Source organism: Leucoraja erinacea, chromosome 25 (assembly GCF_028641065.1).
Source record: "Leucoraja erinacea ecotype New England chromosome 25, Leri_hhj_1, whole genome shotgun sequence".
Lineage (NCBI taxonomy): Eukaryota > Metazoa > Chordata > Chondrichthyes > Rajiformes > Rajidae > Leucoraja > Leucoraja erinaceus.
In genome coordinates, this window is record NC_073401.1 from 5513419 (window position 1) to 5540600 (window position 27182).

Below are 27182 nucleotides of genomic sequence, written 5' to 3' on the forward strand. Positions count from 1 at the left end.
AAACCCATTTACATGGATTGAAAGTAGTATTGAATTATATAATTATAATTTGTTTTGTGTTAAGAGCTATTGGAAAGCAGACTTTGTAAAGGTGCACAGCAAGTAAAATGGAAGGATTGCAGTGCATTGCAGAAATAAATCAGTCTGTGTTTAGCAGCTTTCAATGTCGAATTGTTGCTTCTGGAAATCAGTTTTAAGTCTTGGTGATTTTATGTTTGGGTATGAACTATATACATGTTAGTTTTTTGCAAGTAGAAATCTTGTTGGCTCATTAGGCACTGAAGTTAAGAGTAGAAGCAGCTTGTGAATGGCATTACCGTTGCCTGAAGCCGCATTTTCTTCAAAGGATGGTGCGGCAAGAAGGAATAATAAAGCACGAACACAACGTTGGAGCTGAAGTAGGACATCAGCCCCATCTGATGTGCCCTGCTCTTCAATATGAGCATGAATGATCTATGCTTGTCTCATCTTTTCTGTGCCAGTTCCCCATGAACCTCCAATGAGTCAATCTTTCAAATGTGCATGTACATCCATGATGAATAGATTTAAAGATCTTGCTTTCATCATCCTCAGAGGGACGGGGAGGGAGCAGCACACACACACACACACACACACACACACACACACACACACACACACACACACACACACACACACACACACACACACACACACACACACACACACACACACACACACACACACACACACACACATTCAGAAAGTATTCAGATCCCTTCACTTTTTCTACATTTTGTTACGTTACAGCCTTATTTTAAATCTTTTTTTTAAAATCATCAATCTACACACAATACTCCAGAATGAAGAAACAAAAACAGGTGTTTGGAAATGTTTGCAAAGTAATTAAAAATAAATAACTAAAATATCACATTTACATAAGTATTCAGACCCTTTGCTATGACACTCAAAATTGAGCTTAGGTTCATCCTGTTTCCATTGATTGTCCTTGAGATGTGTCTACAACTTGATTGGAGTTCACCAGTGGTAAATTAAATTGGTTGGACATGGTTTGGAAAGGCACACAGCTGTCTATATAAGATCACACAGTTGACAGTGCATGTCAGAGCAAAACCAAGCCACAAAGACTAAGGAATTGTCCATAGACTTCTGAGACAGGATTGAGTCGAGACACAGATCCGGGGAAGGGTATAAAACAATTTCTGCAGCATTGCAGGTCCCGAAGAGCGCAGTGGCCTCCGTCTTTCTTAAATGGCAGAACTTTGGAACCACCAGGACTCTTCATAGAGCTGGCCGCCCGGCCAAACTGAGCAATCGGGGGAGAAGGGCCTTGGTCAGGGAGGTGACCAAGAACCCGATGGTCACTCTGACAGAGCTCCAGAGTTCCTCTGTGGAGATGGAAAACCTTTCCAGAAGGATAACTATAACTGCAGCACTCCACCAATCAGGCCTTTATGGTAGAGTGGCCAGTCAGAAGCTACTCAGTGAAAGGCCCGCTTGGAGTTTGCCAAAAGGCACCTAAAGGACTCTCAGACCATGAGGAACAAGATTCTCTGGTCTGATGAAACCAAGATTGAAATCTTTGGCCCGAATGCCGAGCGTCACGTTTGGAGGAAACCAGGCACCGCTCATCACCTGGCCAATACCATACCTACGGTGAAGCATGGTGGTGGCAGCATCATGCTGTGGGGATGTTTTTAACTAGACAGGATCGAAGGAAAGATGAATGGAGCAAAGTACAGAGAGATCCTTGATGAAAACCTGCCCCAGAGCGTTCTGGACCTCAGACTGGGGCGGAGGTTCACCTTCCAACAGGACAGCGACCCTAAGCACACAGCCAAGCCAACACTGGAGTGGCTTTATGACAAGTCTGAATGTCCTTGAGTGGCGCAGCCAGAGCCCGGACTTGAACCCGATCGAATATCTCTGGAGGAACCTGAAAATTGCTGTGCATCGATGCTCCCCATCCAACCTGACAGAGCTTGAGAGGATCTGCAGAGAAGAATGGGAGAAATTACCCAAATACAGGTGTCAAGCTTGTAGTGTCATACCCAAGAAGACTTGAGGCTGTAATCGCTGCCAAAGGTGCCTCAACAAAGAACTGAGTAAAGGGTCTGAATACTTATGTAAATGTGATATTTCAGTGATTTATTTTTAATTACGTTGCAAAAATTTCTAAACACCTGTTTATTGCATTTTTATTATGGGGTATTATGTGTAGATTGATTTTAAAAAATGAATTGAATCCATTTTAGAATAAAGCTGTAATGTAACAAAATGTGGAAAAAGTGAAGGGGTCTGAATACTTTCTGGATGCACTGTAAAGTGACGGCTAAATATTAACAGCCAGTGCTGTAAATTAAGCAATCATTACTCTAAATCAAGCCTTTCTGTGCCATGTTTGTTTGTGGTTATGACTGACTTCTACATTTCTGGAGTAACACAAGCCAAAATCAGCAGTGGGCCATCCAGCTTTGCAAATGTACTCTGCAGTCACCTAAACTATGGCTGATCGTGCATCTCAAACTCACTTGGCTACCAAAAGCCCATATTTCTTGCTCCCCTTAATTTCTATGGGTTTGTAGGCTAATTGGCCTCTGTAAATTGTCCCTCGTGTGCAGGCAAGTGTGTGAAAGGGAGATTACATAGCACTAGTGGGAATGGGTGATCGATGGTCGGCATGGACTCGGTGGGCCGAAGGCCTGTTTCCATGCTGTATTTTTCAATCAGATTCAGATTCAATTTAATTGTCATTGTCAGTGTACAGTACAGAGACAACGAAATGCAATCAATCAAGTCAAATCGCTTATCCCAAGAATCAATCTTGTGCACTGCCTTCCGAGCTGTTTTTTTTTGATGCTGAAATAAAAGTTGTGGACTGCATTATGTCTGGTTTCATAAAGCCCTTTGTGCTTGCAACTTAATCTTGTTCTTCAACCTCTTTGCAGTCAAGACAAGCACACTTAATTGTCTGCTCTGTGACTATGGTTTCTTGAACCAGCCAGCATACCATGATTTCTTTCGAACTGTTAGTGGCAAGGGACTATTTTTAGAAAAGTAATTTTATTTTATTTTCAACCAAAGTTGGAGGAGTTATTTCCCTACTTCAAAATAATTATCCATTCACTGAATGTGGATGTAATCGGGCCAGTGTTTATTGCTTATCCCTACGTCTCTGTAAACTGGCTTACTTAACCATTTCAGAGAGCTGTTAGAGTTGAGCAAATTGGTGGTTCTTGAGTTGCTCGAAACCCAGACAAGGTAAGAACATTGGATTTCCTTCCCTGATAGCCATTTGTACATTTACAATATGCTGCAGTTTCATGGTTAATAGTGAAAACTTACTAATCTGCCCTAATGTGTGAAGTACAATTGTGCATGCTCTAGGCTGGTCCTGCATATGTCCCATAGCTTCAGTGACTAGGACTAATTCTGACACGCAGAGCTGTTTGTTGTTTGCATGTAATCACTGGGGTTGTTCCAGATACTTTAATTTCCTCCCATATTGTGGGTTGTTAGATGAATTGATTATTGTAGGTTTCCTCTATTGTAAATAGGTGATGAAATCAAGCACATTAATATGGAATTTTAATGGAAATAGGAATATGAATGTTTCACAAAATTAACTGTGGGTGTAGTGATGGGACTGTCCTGAAGCCAGCATAGATCTCCTGTGTTGAATGGTTTGCTCTGCTCCCTATTCAGTGCGCACGTTCGCACCAGGATTTGCAAGGCCATCAAATTTGGATAAATATACCGTATTTCCCGACAATTAAGACGCACCTGCGTCAACGAAGCACCCCCAATTTAAGTTGCTAAATTTTGAAAAAAGGATGGCGGGACAGGATCGAGGGTTCGGTTTGGTTTAGGGGTCAGCAACAACGCCTGCGTGGCCTGGGACTGGCTCCAGTTCCCAAATCCCTCGGGTCACCGGGACTAGCTGCAGTTCCCAGGTCGCCTGCAAGCCCCGGGACTAGTAGAGAGAGAGCCTGGGACGAAGCAGCCAGCCTTCCGCCCAGTAGCTACCCGCCAACCACCACCTCCACCGGTTGTGCAGGTGCCAAAGGACACCGTAGCTGGTTGGAGGGCGGACCGGCAGAAGGCGCTGGGGTGGCGGCCGGTCCCGTCGGACGCTCTCAGCCACTCAAGCTACTTCCCTCCCCAGCGACACCGCGGGAACTGTGAGCGAGTGAGTTGCTGGAATGATTCCCAACCCCCTCCTTTTCAACGATCCTGCCCGCCCTTGACCCAGCCAATTTGTGCAGCCCAGGCCGTGCTAACCCGGGCCAGACTCTCCACACGCTGTGGAAGGAACTCTCCCCCCAGCAGTGCTGTCCTTTTACAGCCGCTTCCCATCAGCTGCCAGTAATGAGGGATAACTTGCCTATCCCACAGTACAGCAACATCGTTCTTGATGTTGCTGCATTGTGGGATAGGCAAGTCTATCTTTCTTGGCTAACAACCTAACCTTCGGTCTCCAAGACGGTACATTTTCGTGCCATATTTTTGGGTAAAAAATATCGTCTTCATTGCCGGGAAATACGGTAAATGTATCCGACAAGTGTATAACTGTCAATAGCTGAGGGTCCACTGCTGACCTTTGTGGCACTCTATTAGTCATGTCTTCTAAAACCTGTTCTTTAAAAAAAAACTTTTGTTGCTTGAAAACGCATTAGGAGATTTTTCAATTTTCCTTAGATTCAGCACTATTAGTTTTGAAACACATCATAGAAACAGGCCCTTCAGCCCACAGAGTATGCACTGAGCTTTGAGCACCGTTCACATCTCTTATCCCACTTTCTCATGCACTTCCTACACAATTATCTAAAATTGGCAAATTCAATGTTCATACCATTGGTTGTAAGCTACCCAAGTGGAACATGAAGTGAAGTTTGAGTCCCTGGTCAGGGACTCCTTCCAGTCCTTCCAAGGCAGGGGTTCATGTGCACCTCCTCTAACCTCTACAGCAATAGATGCTGTTGATGCGGCCTCCTTAACATCGGCGAAACCCAATCGTAGACAAGGCGACCATTTCGCCGAACACTTGCGCTCGGTCTGCCAAGGCCAGCCGGTTCAGCCAGTTGTTCACCATTTTAACTCTCCATTGCCATGCTGACCCTGGTTTGGAATGGCAGCTTTACATGCATGCTCCTGTTGTCCAATATGAGTGGATGAATTGGGATCCTTGTTAATGAATGCTGTGCCTTGAGGCAGTTTCTCATGTGGATGCCTGTGGTGTGAGGAAGAGTGCCTGTGATGGAGCGGGCTGAGACCACTCCTGTTCTTGTGTATTGGAAGTGCTGTACCTGGCCATTATGCAACCAATCCGGATACTTTCTGAAGTGCATCTGTAGAAGTTTAAGATATTTGGTGACATGTAACCTCTTTAAACTCGGAGGAAAGTAAGGGTGTTGGGCCCAGCACAGGTGTTTGAATTGTCACCACTTAATTTTTGCCTTGGGCAGGTGCTTTAAACCAGTGACTTGCAAATATTATCTTTACAGCAAGAATTTCACGTGTTGATAAACAGATAACATTTTTGACAGTGGGAAACACTTCAAGTGTTTAAAGAGAATCCCATTTACGTGCAGGTGCCATTGACAATTTTGAAGACAAATGGCATAATGACCTTTATTTCTAAGCTCCAACAGTTGTTGGTGATCCAGAGTGCTGTGCTCATCTTGTTTAAGAAAGCATTTACAGCCATTGGAGGTAACATAGTGAAACATAGAAGATCCTAAGTGGGTGTGACAAGGCAGATGTTGGGATGGTTCTACCAGTGGGAGTTTCAAACAGCTGGGCATTGTTACACAATGAGGTAAAACTGAGGTGCATAGGAATTTTTCTTTACAGACCACATCTGAAATTCTCTACCCTAGAGAGCTAGATCATTGGAGGAGTTAGAGAGGAAGGAGATGCAATGATTTGAAGATTGGGGAATTGAGCACGTTATGAAACCAGTCCAGAAGAGAGGTTGAAGCCTGCAGCAGATCAGCTGTGATCATACTGAATGACATGGCCAGCTTGAGGGGCCAGGTGGCCCGCTCCTGTTTAATGTTTTGTGTGTATTCTTAATAATATCATAAGTCTTCAATTTTGATATATCGTTATAGTGGATACAAATTGAGCCTGTAGTTTGGGAAACTACTTCAGTACCTTTCCATTCAGTGGTTGTCATTTCCAATTCGAGAAGTTCAATAAATGCAAATTGAGTCAGGAAAAGGTTTACTGAAGCCCAAAATTTATTTCTGAGCTAAAATTAAAGCAAAGACATAAAACCTTGATGATTCACTTGTGTAGCTTTCTCAAAATCTGCATTAAGGCAATGAACGATAAAATATGCTGACTACTAGCTGCAGTAACGCCACATTGTGCTATTCTTTTGCTATAAATCATTTATTTTGCAAAAGAGCTGTCAATTTGCCTTCGTGCCAAAAATACTGCAGAATTCAATATCTCTATCTTGCAATACTAAAAGGCTTGTTATCATAGCTACAGGTAATGTTCACTGATTAAAAACATATAATGAGCAGAAAGAACAATAATTATCTTTATATACAGGCAAAAGGAATAAGTCATCCTAGTATAATATAATATGAAGCAAAGCTATATTGCTAAATTACTGAATTTGAGCAAAACGTTAAAGACTACTGAGGTTGCAGGCAATATTAGCAAGGACAAAGCATTGAAGAGTTGGTAAGATGGTCAGAACAATGGCAGATGCATTTTAAAACTAAAAATGGTAGGATCTACACAATGGTAGGGTCAGAAGGACCTCTGCATACAAGTAGATGAAATGCTAAAAGTGCAAATTAGAGATAAAATGCATCTGGGATGCTTGTCTTATTTCGCTGAGACACAGAATATATGAGTGTGGAGGTTAAGCATGAGTTTATAAATCATTGTTTATGTCACAGCTTGCATTCTGTGTACCATTCTGGTCATCACACGATTGCATGGAAAAGAGTGCAGAGGAGATCCACCAGGTTATTGTCTGAGATGGAGCATTTCAATTATGAGGAGGATAAGGACAGTAGGCAGGTTGTGGTGTTTGGAACAGAGAATCTTGGGGGAACAAAAGCCTGAAGGTTTACAAAGGGGCATAGTTAAGTTAGAAGACCATTTTTTACTAAGAAGTAAAGGATAAGTGGATGAGGGAAGAACGGAGGAAAAATGTGTTTCACCCAGTGGCTGGTTGGAATCTGGGACACACTGAGTGGAGGCAGGTGCTTTCAACATTTAAATATCCAATTGACATGGATCACCAAGGCATAGAAGGATATGGAACTGCTGTAAAATAAGATTAGTATTGATGTTTGACTCGGGCTGAAGGGCTTCTTCCTGTCATGTATTATACTGACTGACTTCAAGTGAAGGAGTCGACACATTTGGTGGGATTGAGAGAAGTGGAAAAATAACATATATCTGCAATGGCTGGAGAAGTTAGAAGAGGCCAAATCCTTGAGGAATTAAACACAAGATTGCCTGTATTAAGTAAAATAGTCCTGCACATTAAGAGGTCTTTTGACCCATTAGGTTTCTGGCAACGCTTTGAAAGAGCCTTCCGATTAGTTTCACCTGCGCTTTCACACATTTCTGCAATCTTTTCAGCTCTATTTATTCTAATTCTTTGTTGAAACCAACTGAACCCAATGTCAATCACCCTATTGAGGCTTGCACAAAGAAAGAATCAGATAAGATTTTTATTAAGGATTAGGCCATAATGGACCTGGAAAGTCAGAAAGATGATATATGTTACTTTTAGAGAATAGGACATGGTTGCAGCAGGTAGAGATTAGAGATGGGGGTGGGGATACTATGATACCAATCTAGCTAATCCCATCCGATGGCACAAGCTCCTGTCTTTTACTGTATATAACGTTTCAATTATCAAATTGCACCCAACGCTGTAGTTAATCTCATTGGAAGAAAAACTGTTTAAGGATTGGGGTGATATGGGGGGGAGGGGAATTAGACAGTAGACAATTGGCTGGCATGGGTACAAGATTATAAGAGGTATGTCTTAAGGTAGATCGGATAATCTGGTTTATCTCGCACTAAACATTATTCCCTTATCATGGAACTAACTACACTGTGGATGGCTCGATTATAATCATTTATTGTCTTTCCACTGACTGGTTAGTACAGAGCAAAAGCTTTTCACTGTACGTCGGTACATGTGACAATAAACTAAACTGGACTGAGACAAAGAAGGGCTCTTACTAGCACGTGGAACTGGATAAGAGGCACAGATTGCACCAGAGATACAGAGGGGACATGAATAGACTTGCCTTACAACAAATAATCATGACCTGGAATATGCAACCTCTCCATATGGTTGAATTGGAAATGATCATTGATTGAAAAAGGAAGTTGGATGGGCACTTGAGTGAAATAAACATACACCACTGCAAGGATAGAGTTGGGATACAAACACTGAATTGCTCTGCAGAGCTGGCATGGATTTGATCGGCCAAATAGTTGCTTCCTGTGTTATAATGATTCTAAATTATTCCATGTTCTCATTGAATCTGGCTTGAGCAGAGTATGAAAATGATACTCTTATTTATATTGTGTTGTGGGAATAATTTGCCTTAGGGATTGTTCCTGTGACATCTTGTTTCCATTTGTGATTTAGACAGGACAGAGGACTTTATATTCAATGCTGCTGATAATTGATAATGAGGAAATTTAAAAAAAGATTAGTGTAGGACGACATAGTATGCGATGCAAATGTGATGCAAATAAATTAAAGATGATGTTTAATGGATAGTACGCTTCAGAATAGGAACAGGGGGACGTGGATTCTAATTACTTTGAAGTGGAGTAACTGATTTATGGCAATGTGCTTAAGTGGGTAGAAAACGATAAGTCTGACTTTTTGCACACGGAATTGGCTAAAACAGTGTCACCTGCACACTGCAAAGGAAATTAGAAGAACATTTTTGACAGTTCTAAAGCCTGGAGCTCTGGTCAAGAAACAATGAAGCCTTTTTACCTAAAATAATGCATGCAGCCTGTTTCTCATTCATTGTAAATTTTCAAAATAACTTGGCTAGTTTGTGTGATCGTACACAGCTTGGCTGGTAATTGGTGCCATGGTACTTGCATTGCACAAGACAGACATAAATGGCGATTGTGAATTATATGTGATGTTCCGTCTCATCCTTTATGTTGCTGATTTTATTTCCTGTTCCATTTTGTTCTCGGAATGCCTTTGACCTCTTATAAGCTGGTGTCGAAGATTATTAATTTCTCATGCTTCAAAATTTAACATACGATTAATTTTGGATCAGTCCTGAATGAATTTTGAGGATTTACCTTTGAGGAATTTCATTGTTCTGATTGCATCTTTTCATTTCTCTTGTCATCATAATACAAAGATGGAGTCTCTGCTTGTTATTAATGTGCCCTGTTCATGAAGAAATTGGTGGCTTTTGTTTTGTAAAACACCGATCTTTTACAAAACTGTTTAAACTCAATAAAACAGTTAATATTGTTTGTGTTTCCTTGTATTTGTTATAGTCCACATTCAGTTGGTTTTAAGAGATCGTAAATCTAAGATTTGGTGCATTTGAGGAGGCGTGTTTGATTGCTGGTATTCACTGGAATAAATTTGTTTTTTTTTCCCTACAATCAGCGATTTAACCAAGTAAATATATAGTTTCAAGAAAGATCTGATATTATTTCATGAATGCCTAACACAGCAGGTGGCACTCTGCATGAGCCATGTTCCAGTATAATTAGTAACAAACCCTTTGCATAGCTTATCTCAAGTTGCACCAGAATATCTTGACTCGTGTTCATTCAGTTTCACTGTTCTTTGTTATACTAAAATGGCTTTGCGAGTTTTAAGTAATGATATAAATCTGGATTGGTGGAAGTGAAGAGTCCTCTTGAAATTAAGACATCGTTTGATTAGCTGAGTCTAAATTCTATTTGGACGTCTCTTTAAATTTTCTTTGGCAAGGATGAATGTGCTGATGCTGAAAATGTGATCCTTCAAACATTGATCTATTATTTTGAACTAATTTGAATTTAAATGGTTGCTTTGGACCAATAATAGTACAACACTTCTTTCATGCATACCTTGAGGGTTTGAGCCAACTATGAAGTGAAATTGTGCTTTACCTTTTTGAATACATTTTCTTTGTGTTTATTTTTTTGCTTCATTGGTCTCTCTTGCTTTGTGTTAACATTCCATAGGCGGTCTGTGCAATCATAGTTGGCCTGCGGGCTGTTTTGTTTCGATATAAACTAGATTCTTGTTTAGAATAGTTACTCGCCCAGCAGTGTGAAGTTATTTGGGTTTTGGGCAGCCAATGAATCTTACATGATCCTTGCATTGAACGTCACGTAAAATTACTTCAGAGAGAAAATTATTTCACATAGCATTCAGCATACTGTCAAAATGCTGACTTTTTGAAGTAGCAAGTGTAAGAGGAAAGAAGCATTTTGTACTGTAAGGAGAAAGTGTCATGTTGTACCACTGACAAAACCAATCTTGTGGATGTATGTCAGATATTGATTTAATATTGGGCATCCAATTGTTTTTCCAATTATTTTATTAGTGTAGGTTGCATGTGATTTACTGATCACAGAATGGGAATGACATTTGTAATTAAAGATATTTGTATTGTCCTGCATGCAAGATTATATAATTAATCTGAAGAAGGGTCTCGACCTAAAACGTCTCTGCTGCCTGTCCCGCAGTTTTACTCTAGCATTTTGTCTATCTTCGATGTAAACCAGCATCTGCAATTCCTTCCTACACATATAATTAATGCCTTAAACTTTAGCATTTGTAAAGAAATGCATTGGTATTCTTTAAAAAGTGTTTTTCTTTTCCAAATAGAACGTTAACTTTAGTGTTAATTTAGATCACTTTCAATAATAAATACACACCGACATTTTATGAAGATGTAAGTGTGGCTTCCCTGAAGGATGGTAATATAAAAATAATACTGGACTGAATGTAATGTCAGATGTTCATGATTGCAAATTTTCTTTAATCACACAGTGCCCTCCATAATGTTTGGGACATAGCAATGTCATGCAAATGAAAGTAGTCATGTTTAGTATTTTGTTGCAATGACTGCTTGAAGTCTGCGATTCATGGACATCACCAGTTTTTGGGTGTCTTGTCTGGTGATGCTCTGCAGGTCTGTATTGCAGCCATCTTTAGCTTATGCTTGTTTTGGGGGCTAGTCCCCTTCACTTTTCTCTTCAACATATAAAAGGCATGCTCAATTGGGTTCAGATCAGGTGATTGACTTGGCCACTCAAGAATTGATCACTTTTTAGCTTTGAAATACTCCTTTGTTGCTTTAGCAGTATGTTTGGGATCATTGTCTTGCTGCAGAATAAACTTCCGGCCAATGAGTTTTGAGGAATTTGTTTGAACTTGAGCAGTTAGGATGTGTCTATACACATCAGAATTAATTATGCCACTACCATCACCAGTTGTATCATCAATGAAGTTAAGTGAGCCAGTACCTTAAGCAGTCATACACGCCCAGGCCATAGCACCCCCACCACAGTGTTTCACAGATGAGGTGGTATGCTTTGGATCTTGGGCAGTTCATTTTCTCCTCCATACTTGGCTCTTGCCATCACTCAGATATAAGTTAATCTTCATCTCATCTGTCCACAAGATCTTTTTCCAGAACTTTGGTTGCTCTTTTAAGTAACCTGGCCATCCTATTTTTGAGGCTAACCAGTGGTTTGCATCTTGCCATGTAGCCTCTGTATTTCTGTTCATGAAAGTGTTTCTGATCTGTCGGACAGGTGTTTGGGGATTTTTCTTCATTATAGAGAGAATTCTTCTGCATCAGCTGTGTAGGTCTTCCTTGGCCTGCCAGACCCTTTGCGAATAGTAAGCTCACCAGTGCTCTCTTTAGAAACATAGAAAATCGGTGCAGGAGTAGGCCATTCGGCCCTTCGAGCCTGCATCGTCATTCAATATGATCATGGCTGATCATCTAATTCAGTATCCTGTACCTGCCTTCTCTCCATACCCCAGATCCCTTTAGCCACAAGGGCCACATCTAACTCCCTCTTAAATATAGCCAATGAACTGGCCTCAACTACCTTCTGTGGCAGAGAATTCCAGAGATTCACCACTCTCTGTGTGAAAAATGTTTTTCTCATCTCGATCCTAAAAGATGTCCCCCTTATCCTTAAACTGTGACCCCTTGTTCTGGACTTCCCCAAAATCGGGAACAATCTTCCTGCATATAGCCTGTCCAACCCCTTAAGAATTTTGTAAGTTTCTATAAGAGCCCCGCGCAATCTTCTAAATTCTAGCGAGTACAAGCCGAGTCTATCCAGTCTTTCTTCATATGAAAGTCCTGACATCCCAGGAATCAGTCTGGTGAACCTTCTCTGTACTCCCTTTCTTCTTAGTGATGTTCCAAACAGTTGATTTTGGTAAGCCTGAGGTTTGGCTGATGTCTCTAACAGTTTTATTCTTGTTTCTCCGTCTCATAATGGCTTCTTTGACTTTCATTGGCACATCTTTGGTCCTCATGTTGATAAACAGCAATAAAAGTTTCCAAAGGTGATGGAAAGACTGAAGGAAAGACTAGGTGCTGAAAGCTCTCTTATACATAGAAACATAGAAAATAGGTGCAGGAGGAGGCCATTCGGCTCTTTGAGCCAGCACAGCCATTCATTGTGATCATGGCTGATCATCCCCTATCTATAACCCGTGCCTGCTTTCTCCCCATATCCCTTGACTCCACTAGCCCCTAGAGCTCTATCTAACTCTCTCTTAAATCTATCCAGTGACTTGGCCTCCACTGCCCTCTGTGGCAGGGAATTCCATAAATTCACAACTCTCTGGGTGAATTTTTTTTTTCTCACCTCAGTCTTACATGACCTCCCCTTTATTGTAAGACTGTGGCCCCTAGTTCTGGACTCGCCCAACATTGGGAACATTTTTCCTGCATCTAGCTTGTCCAGTCCTTTTATAATTTTATATGTTTCTATAAGATCCCCTCTCATCCTTCTAAACTCCAATGAATACAAGCCTAGTCTTTTCAATCTTTCCTCATATGACAGTCCCGCCATCCCAGGGATCAATCTCGTGAACCTACGCTGCACTGCCTCAATCGCAAGGATGTCCTTCCTCAAATTAGGAGACCAAAACTGTACACAATACACCAGATGTGGTCTCACCAGAGCCCTATACAACTGCAGAAGAACCTCTTTACTACTATACAGAAATCCTCTTGTTCTGAAGGCCAACATTCCATTAGCTTTCTTCACTGCCTGCTGTACCTGTAAGCCAACTTTCAGTGACCGGTATACAAGGACGGCCAGGTCTCGCTGCACCTCCCCCTTACCTAACTTAACCCCATTAAGATAATAATCTGCCCCTTTTTTTGGCCGCGAAAGTGGATAACCTCACATTTATCTATATTATACTGCATTAAGGAGGTATTTAAACACACCTGAGCAATTACAAACACCTGTGAAGCCATGTGTCCCAAACATTATGGTGGTATTATGTATAAACACTGCTGTAATTTCTACATGGTGAAACCAAAATGTATAAAATTACCCTTTAATAAAATCTGACAATGTGTACTTTAACCACATGTGATTTTTTCTATTACAAATCTCAAATTGCGGAGTACAGAGGCAAATAAATATAAGGGGTGGGGGGGGGGGGGGGGGGGGGGGGGGGGGGGGGGGGGGGGGGGGGGGGGGGGGGGGGGGGGGGGGGGGGGGGGGGGGGGGGGGGGGGGGGGGGGGGGGGGGGGGTGGGGGGGGGGGGGGGGGGGGGGGGGGGGGGGGGGGGGGGGGGGGGGGGGGGGGGGGGGGGGGGGGGGGGTTGGGGGGGGGGTTATGATGGGTCTTTGTCCCAAACATTATGGAGGGCACTGTATACACATGGGAGGGGTGGGGTAACTTTGGAAATTAAGCAAGTCCCCCTTCACCTTTTAACTTCCTGCAGAAGTCCCTTAAATATTTTGATTTTTGAGTTGCTTTGGCAATGATTATGCTGGCCACTGTCTGTCACTAAAATAATTAAATCTTGCTTGTCTATTACACAATTCTACAGTAAAACTTCTTGTGGCTAGGATTTGTTTTTCATTTCGAGTGCTATCACTATTTCCAGTAATGCCGGCATGAACATAGCAACAGTTGCTCATAACAGGCACAATATGAAATTCAAAACCTATTGACTGTAGTAAATCTGTCACTTGAACTGAACAAATTAGCATATGTTAGAAATGTTTTACTAGTTTAAGGTTTGAATTTTTGCCAGATTTAATGAACAGGGCTTTTCAAACTTTGAGTCTTAGAATTTGAGAATCAAGCACAGCTGCAAAAGAACTGCTCTTGAAATTTAGAAAGAATACTAAGTTCCACTGTTGGAAATTATAACTTGATATAATGTCAGAATCAGCTACAAAGCCCTGCTGTGCCTTGCACCAGCATATCTTGGCACTTGCATTTAACTTTGTACATTTCAAAGTTTGCAATTGAACAACTAAATTAGACTTTAAAAAAAAAAAAAAAAAAAAAAAAAAGACAGTGCTGGAGTAACTCAGTGAATCAGAAGGCATCTCTGGGAGCGTGCGTAGGTGATGTTTCTGACTGGGGCCCTCAAACTGTTTGGGTTGGGGGGGATGGAGAGATAACTGAAAGAGAGGAGGGGGGTGGGGGGGGGGGGTGCGTAGGGGGAGCAGGACAAAGCTTGGAAAGTGATAGATGGGTGCAGGTGAAGCAAATGGTTTGTTAGGCAGATGGTTGGTTGAGGGCCAGAGATGAAAAGAAAATAGTAAGACAAGGTAGAAGAGGTGAAAATTGTGAGTCCATGGGAAGGAATCCAGGGTGAAAGGGGACCGGGAGAGGGGGAAGACAAGAAATAGGTGCAATGTGTTTAGGATGCAGGGAAGAGGGGTTAAATGATGGGAGAAGGAGGGGGGAGGGGTGCTTGTATATTAGTCTGGAAAAAAAGCTACAAGTGGAATATGAGCCTTTGTTGCTCCAGTTTGAGTATGGCTTAACTGACAATTGAGGAAATCCAAGATGGAAATGTCAATATGGGAATATGAAGGCAAGTCAAACACTGGGAGATGCAGCAGGTCTGGGTGGACTGAGTGCGTTTGGCAAAATGGTTGCATTGTATACAATTAGTCTCGCCAATGTCTAGGTGGCCTCATCGGGAACACTAAATGCAATCGATGAGGTTTCAGGAAGTGCACTCGAGCCCCCCTCATATCTGGAAGGACTGTTGGAGTCCTTGGATGGATGTGTGAGAGAGGAGGTGAGAGGGACAGTTGTTGCATGTCCTGTAATTGCAGGGAAAAATACCTGGGGAGGTGGTGGTTTGGGTTGGAAGGGATGAGTGAGAGAGTGATCTCTGCAGAAGATAGAAAGGGGTGGGATCATGTTGAAGGTGGCAGAAATGTCAGAGAATGGAATCTCTTATGCAGATTCTGGTGCCGTGAAAGGTAAGGACCAGGAACTCTATCCTTACTCCAACTGGAGGAGTGAGAGCAGGAGACAGGAGGCGAAGCTGAGAGATCCATCTATGACTGCAGAGCAAAAACCACATTTACTAAAGAAAGAAGACATCGGATATCCAAGAATGGAAAGTCTCACCTTGGGAGCAGAGACGGAAAAATTGAGAGCAGGGAATAGCGTTTTTGCAAGAGGTAGGATTGGAGGAAGTGTAGAGTTGGAGGGTTTGTAGTTATGGAGACAGATCTAGAAAGGGTAGAGAGGTGTTAGAGAGAGTCCAACTGAACTTGAGGACAGGGTACAGTTGTTGATGTAGCAGGAAAAGATTTTGTAGATGTATACTTTTGTATGCTGCATTTGATTCATGAAGCCATGAAATACATTTGATATTCATTTTGTGCAACCCAGTTCATTACCGTTGGATTGCTTTTTGCTAAAGAACCATGACCATCTACAAGAGTGTTACATCTAGCTGCTGCATCCAAATATTTGCAATCATTTTTGCAACATTGCAATATGTTCCTGTGAAAGATATGTGAATAATGAATTCATTATAGTTATCTAAGTTCTCAAAATAGTTTTTTCTGTTCATACAAATCTGTAAACCTTTATGTATACAATCACTATTTTCTGATCTTTTGCAGCGAACACCTTTCCTGTTCCTTCACCTTCTTTCTGCATGGAGAGAGCAATGTCTGTACAAGTGTTGAGATTGCCCAACACCAACCCGTGTACCTCGTCAATGAAGAGCACATCAATGTAGCACTATCATCAGCCACACCTTATCAAGGTGAGTTACAGAATTAGTTTTCTACATCCTGTTAATCTGTCCAGAATAAAGTGCGGTTAATAATGATTTGTGAATTAATTTATTATCAACATTATATTGGACGGAAAGAAATAAACTCACCAGTTCCATTCTGAATAGTTTTCAATGGCCAAAGTCCCTATTCATTCGGCACATGTTCATTTTAAAACTTGTTGCTGTATTAAAGCTGCCATGGGAGAAAGCTTATGGTATTATACCATGGCCATATATTGAGTATATATTGCATGTTTTATAAGCTAAAGCACCTGTAAAGTATTAAAGTAGAAACAGGCTGGAGGGAGAGAACATTTAGGAGAATTAACCAAAGCCTGGTTATATGCTAGGATTTTGAAGAGAGCAGATGGAGGTTTTGGGACATTAAGCAGAGACATGCTCGAGTACGAAAAGGCAATATGAAATATCCACGACCCATTCAAGAAAAAAATGCAAGAAGGGAAAAAGAATGGTGGGTTTAACTGAGAAAGGGATTCACCAAGTCCACTGATCCAGAAACCAATAGCAGGTGATAAATGAGTGGAACTTGTAAGGGATTGTAATAGAAATGATACAAATTTTGGATTTGATTGGGTTTTGTGCAAACAGAATGGGACGAGGTTTGCATGAAATCTTCAGAAATGTAAGAGTAGGAAATAAGAGGCCTTAGGACTGAAAATGATGTTTGAAAACTATTTGGGGTAGGATGCCATGAGTGTATACCACCTGGCCAGCCTTAAGTCGTGGCGAAAGATAGGAAGGGATTGCTTTGAAAGGTGGCCAAAATGTGTTGGTTTGAAGTGGAAAGTCAGTAGCCTGATAAAACGTGCTTATTTCATGCTGATGCTAAGCTTATGCACAGGTTATCTCAGAAGCCTGTTCCTAACATTTTTTTGAAAATTGGATTATCTTATGCTCTGGCTTTAGTTTTGGAACTAATTTCTATTTTTTGGTGTTTCTGTTTTGAGTCCAAGTTCCAAAACAATTATTGCACATCTTATCATTTTTGCAGTCATTATTAGTCCATTTGGGCTGAACGGCACGCTTACAGGCCAGACATACAAGATGTCAGATCCAGCTACAAGAAAATTGATAGAAGAATGGCAATACTTCTACCCTATGGTATTGAAGAAAAAAGAAATAAAAGAGGAAGAAGAGATGGATTGTGATGATGACTTCCCTGTTGCAGTTGAGGTTATTGTAGGTAAGTGTAGAATGCTACAGGCAGGAACAGTGCTTTCATAAGAACAATGTGACATCTTACTATGTACTAACACGAGGATTGGTTTAAATCACAGGCACGTGGCTTTTAATACTTTTTAATTTGAAATCATGCTATCTTGATAACATTGGGATGCAGATTTGTAGATCTTTCGAGATATTTGGAAATAGTAGTATTAAAGGCTTCTGCCTATTGTAAGGCCATCAGGGCAGTTTGTGGAAGGGACCTTAGTATCCACCATCTGTGGCTGAGTTACTGTTTATGAACTGCTCTACTTTTGAGAGGGCAGTGGATCACTGGCAGTCTGATAGCCTCAAAAGTTAACGATAACTGAGGGGCGAGTTTGGGAAGTGAATGCAAAGTGGGCCAAGTTCAGCATGATTTGGCTTCATGTCTGTGAGCCATGCTTGGATTGTAACCTGAGTATTCAGCCTCTAGGGCCAAATTACTTGATCTTTTTATTGTCGATCGTTGTAAATTCCTTGGTTATTTTTCAATACAAAATTAAGTTTTCCAAATGTCAAATAGCTTTTGGAAACATCAGCAAAATAAATTGAATTAAATAAAATAAGCAGCTAAAATGCTCGATTTCCAACTAAGATTTCAGGAGTTGGAGCTCTTGGTTGCTGGATAAATTCAGTTGAGTTATTTGAGCAACCATTTGATAGACTAAACTTATTTTGAGCAATATACCGTATTTCCCGGCAATGAAGACGCAGCTGCGTCGAAGACGCGCCTCTAATTTAAGTTGCTAAACTATGAGAAAAGGATGGCGGGACAGGATCAAGTGTTTGGTTTAGCCCAAGGGTCGGCAACATCGCCTGTGTACCCCAGGACTGACTTCAGTTCCCAGATCCCTCGCGACCCCAGGATTAGCTGAAGCGCCCAGATCGCCTGCCCCGGAACTTTGCCTGCTGGCTGAAGCGCCCAGATCGCCTACCCCAGGACTAAGAGAGAGAGAGCGCAAGCTCAGGACGGAGCAGCCAGCCTTCCGCCCAGTAGCTACCCACCAACCACCACCTCCACCGGTTGCGCCTATGCCGAAGGACACCGTGGCTGGCGGGCCGGTCCCGGCGGCCGCTCGCAGTCACCCGAGCTACTTCCATCCCCGGCCACAATGTGGTGGCTCCACGCCTTGATCGCCACAGCAGCAGTGAGTTGCTGGCATGATCCCGACCCCCTCCTTCTCAACGCTCCTGTCCTCCCGCAACTTTACCCCTGGCGGCCCAGCCAATTTGTGCTGCCCAGTCCATGCTGACCCAGCCCAGACTCCCCACACGCTGTGAAAGGATCTCTTTCCCCCCCCCCACCCCCCCCATCTTTCTTGATGTTGCTGTAATGAGAGATAGCCAAGTCTATTTTTCTTGGTTAACAACCAACCTAACCTTCGGCCTCTAAGACGCAGGTAAATTTTCGTGTCTTATTTCTGGGTAAAAAATAGCATCTTCATTGCCTGGAAATACGGTAAGTTTTTTTCTATAGGAATAACACAAATACCGTGCAACTCTCTGAGACAGGCTTGGCTTTTATAATCATGGGCTTCAACCTAAGTAAGTTCAAATTAGTTGTCCGTTCAGTTTCGGGAAATTTTCTGAATCTGTTTGAAATTTTTGCCTTAAAACAACTTGAAATATACAACGTGTGAGTGGTTTTGAGTGCCCAATTATTTTAGTAATGAGGTTAAATTTGACTGTAATTGTCTTTACAATAATAGCACAATATGAGTCAGTTTATAAACTTGTAAATGGGTTCAGTAGTATTCTTGCATGGTCTCTGATTCAAAGATGACTTTCTTCAACTCCAGTTCTCAGGTGACTGATAAGCATAATGTTGGGCATGTCAATGAAGTGGACAATGAGTTGGGCATGACAGAGTTGATAAAAATTATAATAAAGGCTCAATACAATGATATTGGCCCGGATGTTGGTTTGCTTATTCTGGCAGTGGAGTTGGAGGATTTTACCTAGGCACTGTTGGCAGAATCTCTCTTGGGCTTTGAGGTGCCTGCTGAAGATATTCCATATCTCAAAAGCAGGCAGTAAAGTGTGGATCATGGTCGACTATGAAAGTCATACCAGATTTTAGGTCTTGATCAGACAGTCAAAGGTTGCATTGCACTGAAGGTAATAGTGAATGTTTGCATTCATTGAGACATGACTTTCAGAATGAAATAAGTAATCCTCCGTTTCTCTGCTCTCGTCATGACTTTTGATTATTGGGGGCTGATGTTGCACAGTTGAGACAGAAGTAATTTTCTCTTTGGAGAGGTTGTACACGACCTTGGCTGTTGTGCGATTCAGAGAATGAGTGAATTGGGTTCTGGCACAGTCTACATTCTTGCATGTGTAATGTCACCCAATAATGGAGTTTAGGTTTAACTTGGTTCTGGGGTTAAACAAGTTTCCATTTGTCTTGTTGATTGGATGTTGTCCAACAAGAAGCTTGTTAGAGGTGAGATGCAGCATTGTTTCAGGTTGGGATCCTTCTTTAACTCACGGAGTGGAGTGGAGGAGAGGGGAGAAAGGTTGGGTCAAGAGCTGACAACTGATCGGTGAAGTCAGTTAGAGGGGCATGAATTGGCAAATGAATTGTGTGGGGGAGAGAAGGCTGGAGATGGTAAATAAGTGGAGAAGACAAAAGCGTGCAGATGGTGGAATCTGCTGAGAAAGGATGGTAGGGAGTGAAATGTTGAACCAGAAGGAAGGACGATGGACAGGTGGGAAAGAAAATGGGGGGCTGGAGTAGAGAAGAATGGGTGATGTGCCGGGGGGGGGGAATTGGGTATGGGGAGAGTTGGAGAGATAAAGAATGGGGAGGGGTGTGTCTGAAATTGAAGGGTTCAAAGTTCATACCATTGGGTTGAAGGTTACCTTAGTGAGAATGAGTGCCTCTATATTGATTAGATCCTATATTGATTAGCTGGTGCTACCGATTGCTTACCACTTCAATTCCGCTTCCCATCTCCATACCGACATATCTGCGCTTGGCACCAGTGAGACCACACGTGAACTTGAAGATTCTGTTTGGTTAGCATACAACCAAATAACTTGAACATCGACTGTGGACACATTCTTTAAGATCGCAGCTTTCATCTCATTGACTATGATCATGTAAATTGAGAGATGGGGTAGAATGTCGAGCCTCAAGCTTTATCTTTTGGCAAAACATGCCTGATTTGATTGTAACCTTATCCATGCCTCCCTTCAGTGATCCCCTTGCTCCTGAACAGTGTACCTGTCTCTGCTTTAAACTATGCAGATTTCTGCTACCACTATTATTCTTCACATTATTCTGTGAAGAATAATGTTACGATTCTAAAAAGAAGAAAAAACACCTAATTTCTACCTATGTGCAACCCTTTTTTTTAAAAAGTGACCCTTAGTTGTACTCTCCCCCGCAAGAGGAAACATGTTCTCTACATTCATCTTGTGAAGTCCTCTTGGAGTTTTGTTTCATCTTTTCTAAACCTCAACAAATACCGTTAAGCCTGTTCAATCTTTTAATGAATGAATGAATGAATAAATGTATAAGTTTATTGGGCAAGTATTCACATACAAGGAATTTGCCTTGGTGCTCCGCCCACAAGTGACAACATGACATACAGTGACAGTTAGGAATGACACATAAAACATTAAACATTAATCATAAAACATTATTGTTTAAACATGTGAATGAAATAAAATACCAGAGCAAAAGGAGGCTACAGATTTTTGGTTATTGAGTAGAGCTACTACTCGTGGAAAAAAGCATTTTTATGGCTGGCTGTGGCAGCTTCGGCAGTCTGGAGTCGCCTTCCAGAGGGAAGTGATTCAAAGAGTTTGTAGCCAGGGTGAGAGGTGTCGGAGATGATCTTACCCGCTCGCTTCCTGGCCCGTGCAATGTACAGTTCGTCAATGGAGGGAAGGTTGCAGCCAACAACCTTCTCAGCTGATCGGACGGTTCGCTGCAGCCTCCGATGTGCTTGGTGGCTGAGCCAAACCAGACCATGATGGAGAAGGTGAGGACAGACTCTGTCGTATAGAATTGGACCATCATTGCCTCTGGCAGATTGTGCTTTCTCAGCTGCCGCAGGAAGTACATCCTCAGTTGTGCCTTTTTGACTGTGAAATCAATGGTGGTCCCCCTATTTAAGGCCCTTGGAGATGATGGTTCCCAGGAACTTAAAAGACTCCACAGATGTGATTGTGATGTTGTCGATGGTGAGTGGGGGGAGGGGACGGGGAGCTCTCCTAAAGTCTACAATCAATTCTACTGTCTTAAGAACATTGAGCTCCAGGTTGTTGCGATGGCACCAGGATGCCAGCTGTGTCACTTCTGTCTGTAGGCAGATTCCTCCCCATCCTGGATCAGTCCAATCGGGGTTGTGTCGTCCGCAAACTTGAGAAGCTTGACAGAGGAGTCTGTGGAGGTGCAGTCGTTGGTGTAGAGAGAGTAGAGGAGAGGAGAGAGTACGCAGCCTTGCGGTTCCTATGCGGGTCCGAGATGTGCTTTCCAAGCCTCACATGCTGCTTCCTGTCTGTCAGGAAGCTGGTGATCCACCGACAGAGGGGTTCAGGCCCAGTCAACTTGGAAAGTTTGGAGTGTAGTAGCTCTGGCACAATTGTGTTGAATGCAGAGCTAAAATCAACAAACAGGATCCTCGCATAGGTCCCCTGGCGGTCTAGGTGCTGGAGGATGAAGTGCCGGCCCAGGTTGACTGCGTCATCCACAGATCTATTGGCCTGGTATGCAAACTGCAGAGGGTCCAGCAGGGGATTTGTGACATTTTTCAGCTTGGCCAGCACAAGCCTTTCAAGGGTCTTCATGACTACAGAAGTCAGTGCGACAGGCCTGTAGTCATTAAGACCAGTAATCCTTACTTTTTTTGGGTAAATAAGGCAACCTGCCTAATCCAGCTATAGTAGACCTCTGAACTGTTTCCAATGTATTTACGCTATCCTTAAATAAATAGCCAAACTGTACACAGTTCACCGCATGTGGTCTTGCTAGTGCTCTAGTTAATTGAATTGTGACATCCCTCGTTTTGTGTTTAGTTCCTATAACAATAAATGAAATTGATTACATTTCTTTATTGGTTGCTGGGCCTCCATACTGGTCTATTATGAATCAAGCACATGAACACCCTGGGTAGCTCTGCAGACTTGTCACATATGCCTTTTTATTTTTCCTGCCAAGCTGGAAAAATAAATATTTTCCCACATTATTCTCAATTTGACAAATGTTTGCCTACTCAGTCAACCGCTATTCCCTTTGGCCTCTTCCTCGTTCCATTTTACTTTCTTTACTATTTTGATGCCATGTCACACGATGTGTTCTTGCATGTTATGAATTTGAGTCTGCCATTTCTCTCCATTGAGTTTTAGAACCTCAGTGGTGATACTGCTTCCAAGGTCAGAAGGAATAGCTGTTTTCAATAACAAGATTGCCTGAGTTGGTGGTGAAATTTGACAGGATAGGTGTTGGGTCAATCTTACATTCATTAGTATCTGCCATGGGATCAATAATTTGCTCATTCTTGCTCGAGTGGTAACATGCACCTGGATCAGGATTTTGTCACAAGATCTGATGCTCATCTTTCTGGTCAGATATTGAACATTTTCTCAAGGGGATGATTCCCTTGAACGGCGTTAGAATTCACTGCTCCCTCCTCCTCAACTTGCTTTTCTAGAGGTTTTTATCTCACCCTAATCTTCCCAGGGCACTTTAAAGATAGGGTTGGAGAAGATTCAGCCGTAATTTATTGCTAAACTCATAAATAGCAATATTTGAATTGAGTATTCTGCATTAGATCTGGAATAATATAGGCTTTAGTTTATTCCTGCAGTAGCTGAAAAGCTTCTGCTTATATTAGCTTTATAGATAAGTGAGAATGGAGTATAAATTTGTTTTGTGATGGCTTTGAAATCTGCAGTAGAATGCGTTTTGTTTAAAAACAAGTAATACAAATTTAGGATGTTAGCTTTGTAGATAAGTGAGAATAGTGCTTGAATGTGTTTTGTGATGGCTTTGTAATCTGCAGAATGCATTTTGTTTAAAAATACGGAACACAAATTTAGAATTTTATTCAACTAGTTGCTAAGAAATATGAAAAAAGTTCAGATTTCTATAACGTATTGAATAAAATCATAAAAGTGACATCGTTTAATAACTGTCTTAACCACCAGCAAAGACTAAAGTTCCTTAAATTGCATTAATTTAAATAGCCGCAATTGCATGTAAGATAGACATAAAATGCTTGATTAACTCAGCGGGACAGGCAGCTGGGTAGAAGGAATGGGTGACGTTTCGGGTCGAGACCATTCTTTAGACTGAAGAAGGGTCCTAACCCTATACGTCACCCATTCCTTCCATCCAGAGATGCTGCCTGTCCCGCTGAGTTACTCCAGCATTTTATGCCTATCTTTGGTGTCAACCAGCATCTGCAGTTCCCACCTACTCAATTGCATGTAAATACTTTGATGTGTTTTGAAATTAATGTTTCTGTTACATTTCTGCAGGTGGCGTAAGAATGGTATACCCGTCAGCTTTTGTGCTGATTCCTCAGGGGGATATTCCAATCATTTCAAATGCGGCTACTGCAGGAGGTCAAACGAATCCAACACAAGGACCAGGAAGTGTGAAAGACGCCAATAGCTGTGGTTTGCCACTCACACCTCCCACCTCTCCTGAGCAGACCATAATAGGTAAGTTTCCCATGCAATGTCATTACAGGTTTATTTAATAACTTCCAGCCTTTGTATCTAGCAGGTTCACATCACATTCCTACCAGGGTAAGGCTTCTCTGTCTCTCCATCCTCGGCTGATTTGATTGGAATCTCAGTTCTGAATTATCTTCAGTAATCTTTCATTCCTTCCTTTCAATGGGACTTGATTGCCACATGTACCTAAATCCAGTGATATTCTTTTTTTGCATTCAATTCAGTGGAAATCCAACTACACATTAGACACAATCATGCTAAGTACAGGAGTATAAGAGAGTAGACAACATTGATCCATACACAAGAGTCGCCACGTTTAAGGTGCCATCTTTTACCCTTCAAGTCCAAAACTTTTAAAAACATTAGTCTTAACTTGGCCACAAAGGCCCGTTGTCCTGGCGACGACATCAGGTTGGTGTTGTCGGGGTCACCCTGGCCAGGTGATGAGAGATCAGTTCAAAAATAAGGTGGTGTTTGTTAATATCAAAAATGTTCAAAGAAACTGTCTCCAGTGCCCTTTGTGGAAGTGTTTTAAAGATCAAAGAATGTCCGGAGAGAAGAAATCTTGTCCCATCTTTTTTTTTTGTTTGGGCACCTCCTTATTTTTAAACAGTGGTCCCTCATTTTAGATTTTCCTACATTCACCCAGTTGAGATTTCTCAGGATCTTACATTTTTAGTCATGTCTCTATAGTTAACTCTTGACAGATACAGCCTGTCTATGCAAGTTATCAACTCGGATCCATACTGTAACAGTAGAGGAAGTCATAGTCATGGAAAGATACAGCATGAAAGCAGACCTATTCATCCCACCGAGTCCATGTTGCCCTTCAACCATCCACCTTTCACTAATCCCATTCCCCCTACATTCAATCAACTCTCTTACTCTCTCAGCTTTCAGCCACTCGCCTACACAGAGGGGCAATTTACAGTAGCCAATTAACCCACTGACCTGCATGTCTGTGGGATGAGGGAGAAAACCAGAGCACCCAGAGGAAACCCACGTAATCACAGGAAAGATGTGCTAACTCTACACAGAAAATGCCTGAGATCAGTGGTGGTGCAGAGAGGCGGCACAGTAGTGCAGCGAAAAGTTGCTGCCTTGCACCTTGACCCGGGTTCGATCCTGACTTTGAGTGCTGTCAGGATGGAGTTTATACGCTCTCTCTGTGACCATGTGAGTTTTTTCTGGGTGCTCCAGTATCCTCCCACGCCCCTAAGGCGTACAGGTTTGTAGTTTAACTGGTAAAAAAAAAAGTAAATTGTCCCTTGTGTAGTATAGCGCTAGTGTGCGGTGTGAGGGCCTGTTTCCGTGCTGTGTCTCTAAAGTGTAAAGTGAAGATTGAACCGAGGACTAGCACTGAGATAGCACCTCTACCATCTGCGCCACTGTGCTTCCCAATACAATGTACAGTTCCTCGCCAGGTTACTACAGGGTTTGGGTCCTAGAGAACTGTTTGTAGAAGATGCCTGCTACCCTGCAGCAGCCAGCAAATCTATCCCAGGGGTCCCATGAATGCTTGTTTGCATATGAGGGTTGTGCATTAATTGGGCTTGCATTTACTTACTTTTGAATTCAATTTCCTGAGCAATAAATATCAAAGTTGTTTTAGCTTACCTCATAACTTGCAATAATGGTTGTATTTTTGGAAATCATGCACTAGGCCACCTAGATCGCTCCACAGTTCAAAACCTTGCATCCTCTCACTACTCCGATAATATGCATCTCTTCTGTTTTCTCACAAGATGGGAACTTTGCATTTTCTCCATATATGTCACTGCAAGATTGTTAACCTATGTATATCACTTTATATCCTGGAGTAACTCAGCGGGACTGTGTCAGCATAGCTGGAGAGAAGGAATGTGCGACGTTTCGGGTCGAGACCCTTCTTCAGTCTCGACCCGAAACGTCACCAATTCCTTCTCTCCAGAGATGCTGCCTGTCTCGCTGGGTTCTGCCAACATTTTGTGTGTACACCTTCGATTTAAACCAGCATCTGCAGTTCTTTCTTACTCACTTTGTACAACTTGCTTTCCTATTTTTGTTTGTTTTTAGCAAATTTAACCATTGTGTTAGCTTTTGTTCAGTTTCAGTGTTGCGGCACACTACTGTTGTGTCTTTCTAATCAGGGAAAAAATATTTTCTGTCTACTATTTTCTGTTGATCAACAAATATTTTATCCTCACTAATATGTTACCTCCTGCACAATGAACTTTTATATTTTCAGAATTTTTAGTGACACTTTATCACGTTTTCTGTAAATATAGGATTATATATCTTCCAGTTCCCCTTTATCTAGAGTGTTTAAGAGGGAACTGCAGATGTGGAAATCGAGGATTACACAAAAATGGAGAAACTCAGCGGGTCCAGCATCCCGAAGGATCTAGGCATGTTTCGGGCTCCCTCCATAGAAGGGTTTCGGCCAAAAGTTGCCTATCTCCTTTATTTAGATGCTGCTGCACCTTTACTCCACAATATCTAGATTAATCTCCATAATGTTTGGGACAAAGACCCATCATTTATTTATTTGCATCTATACTCCACAATTTCAGATTAATAATAGAAAACATCACATATGGTTAAATATGACATATTGTCAGATTTTAATATTTTTATACATTTTGGTTTCACCATGTGGAAACTGCAACAGTGTTTATACATAGGCCCCCCCATTTCAGGGCACCACAATGTTTGTGACACAGCAATGTCATGTGAATGAAAGTAGTCATGTTTAGTATTTTGTTGCATATCCTTTGTCTGTGCTGACCATGATGTCCATCTAAGTTATCCCATCTGTCCTCACATAGTATCTATCCCTCTCTTCCCTTTCTGATCACTTGTCTCTAAATGCCGCTTCAATATTGCTATCATATCTAGAATGTCATTGTTCTATCTGGGACATATGACATTAAAACACTCTTGACTCTCTCTTCTTCATATCTGCCTCTATCACCTCTGCTGGCAGTGTTGTAGATACCTGCCACCCTCTGTAATAAAAAAAGCC

General features: G+C 41.9%; 1 protein-coding gene across 1 annotated transcript in view; it reads left to right on the plus strand.

Moving 5' to 3' along the window:
• Positions 1-27182, plus strand: part of LOC129709314 (mediator of RNA polymerase II transcription subunit 13-like) — a 215513-nt gene that overhangs the window by 127182 nt on the left and 61149 nt on the right. The window contains 3 exon segments of the mRNA XM_055655599.1: positions 16101-16246; positions 17271-17462; positions 23978-24163. Coding sequence (XP_055511574.1) covers positions 16101-16246; positions 17271-17462; positions 23978-24163 — 524 coding nt within the window.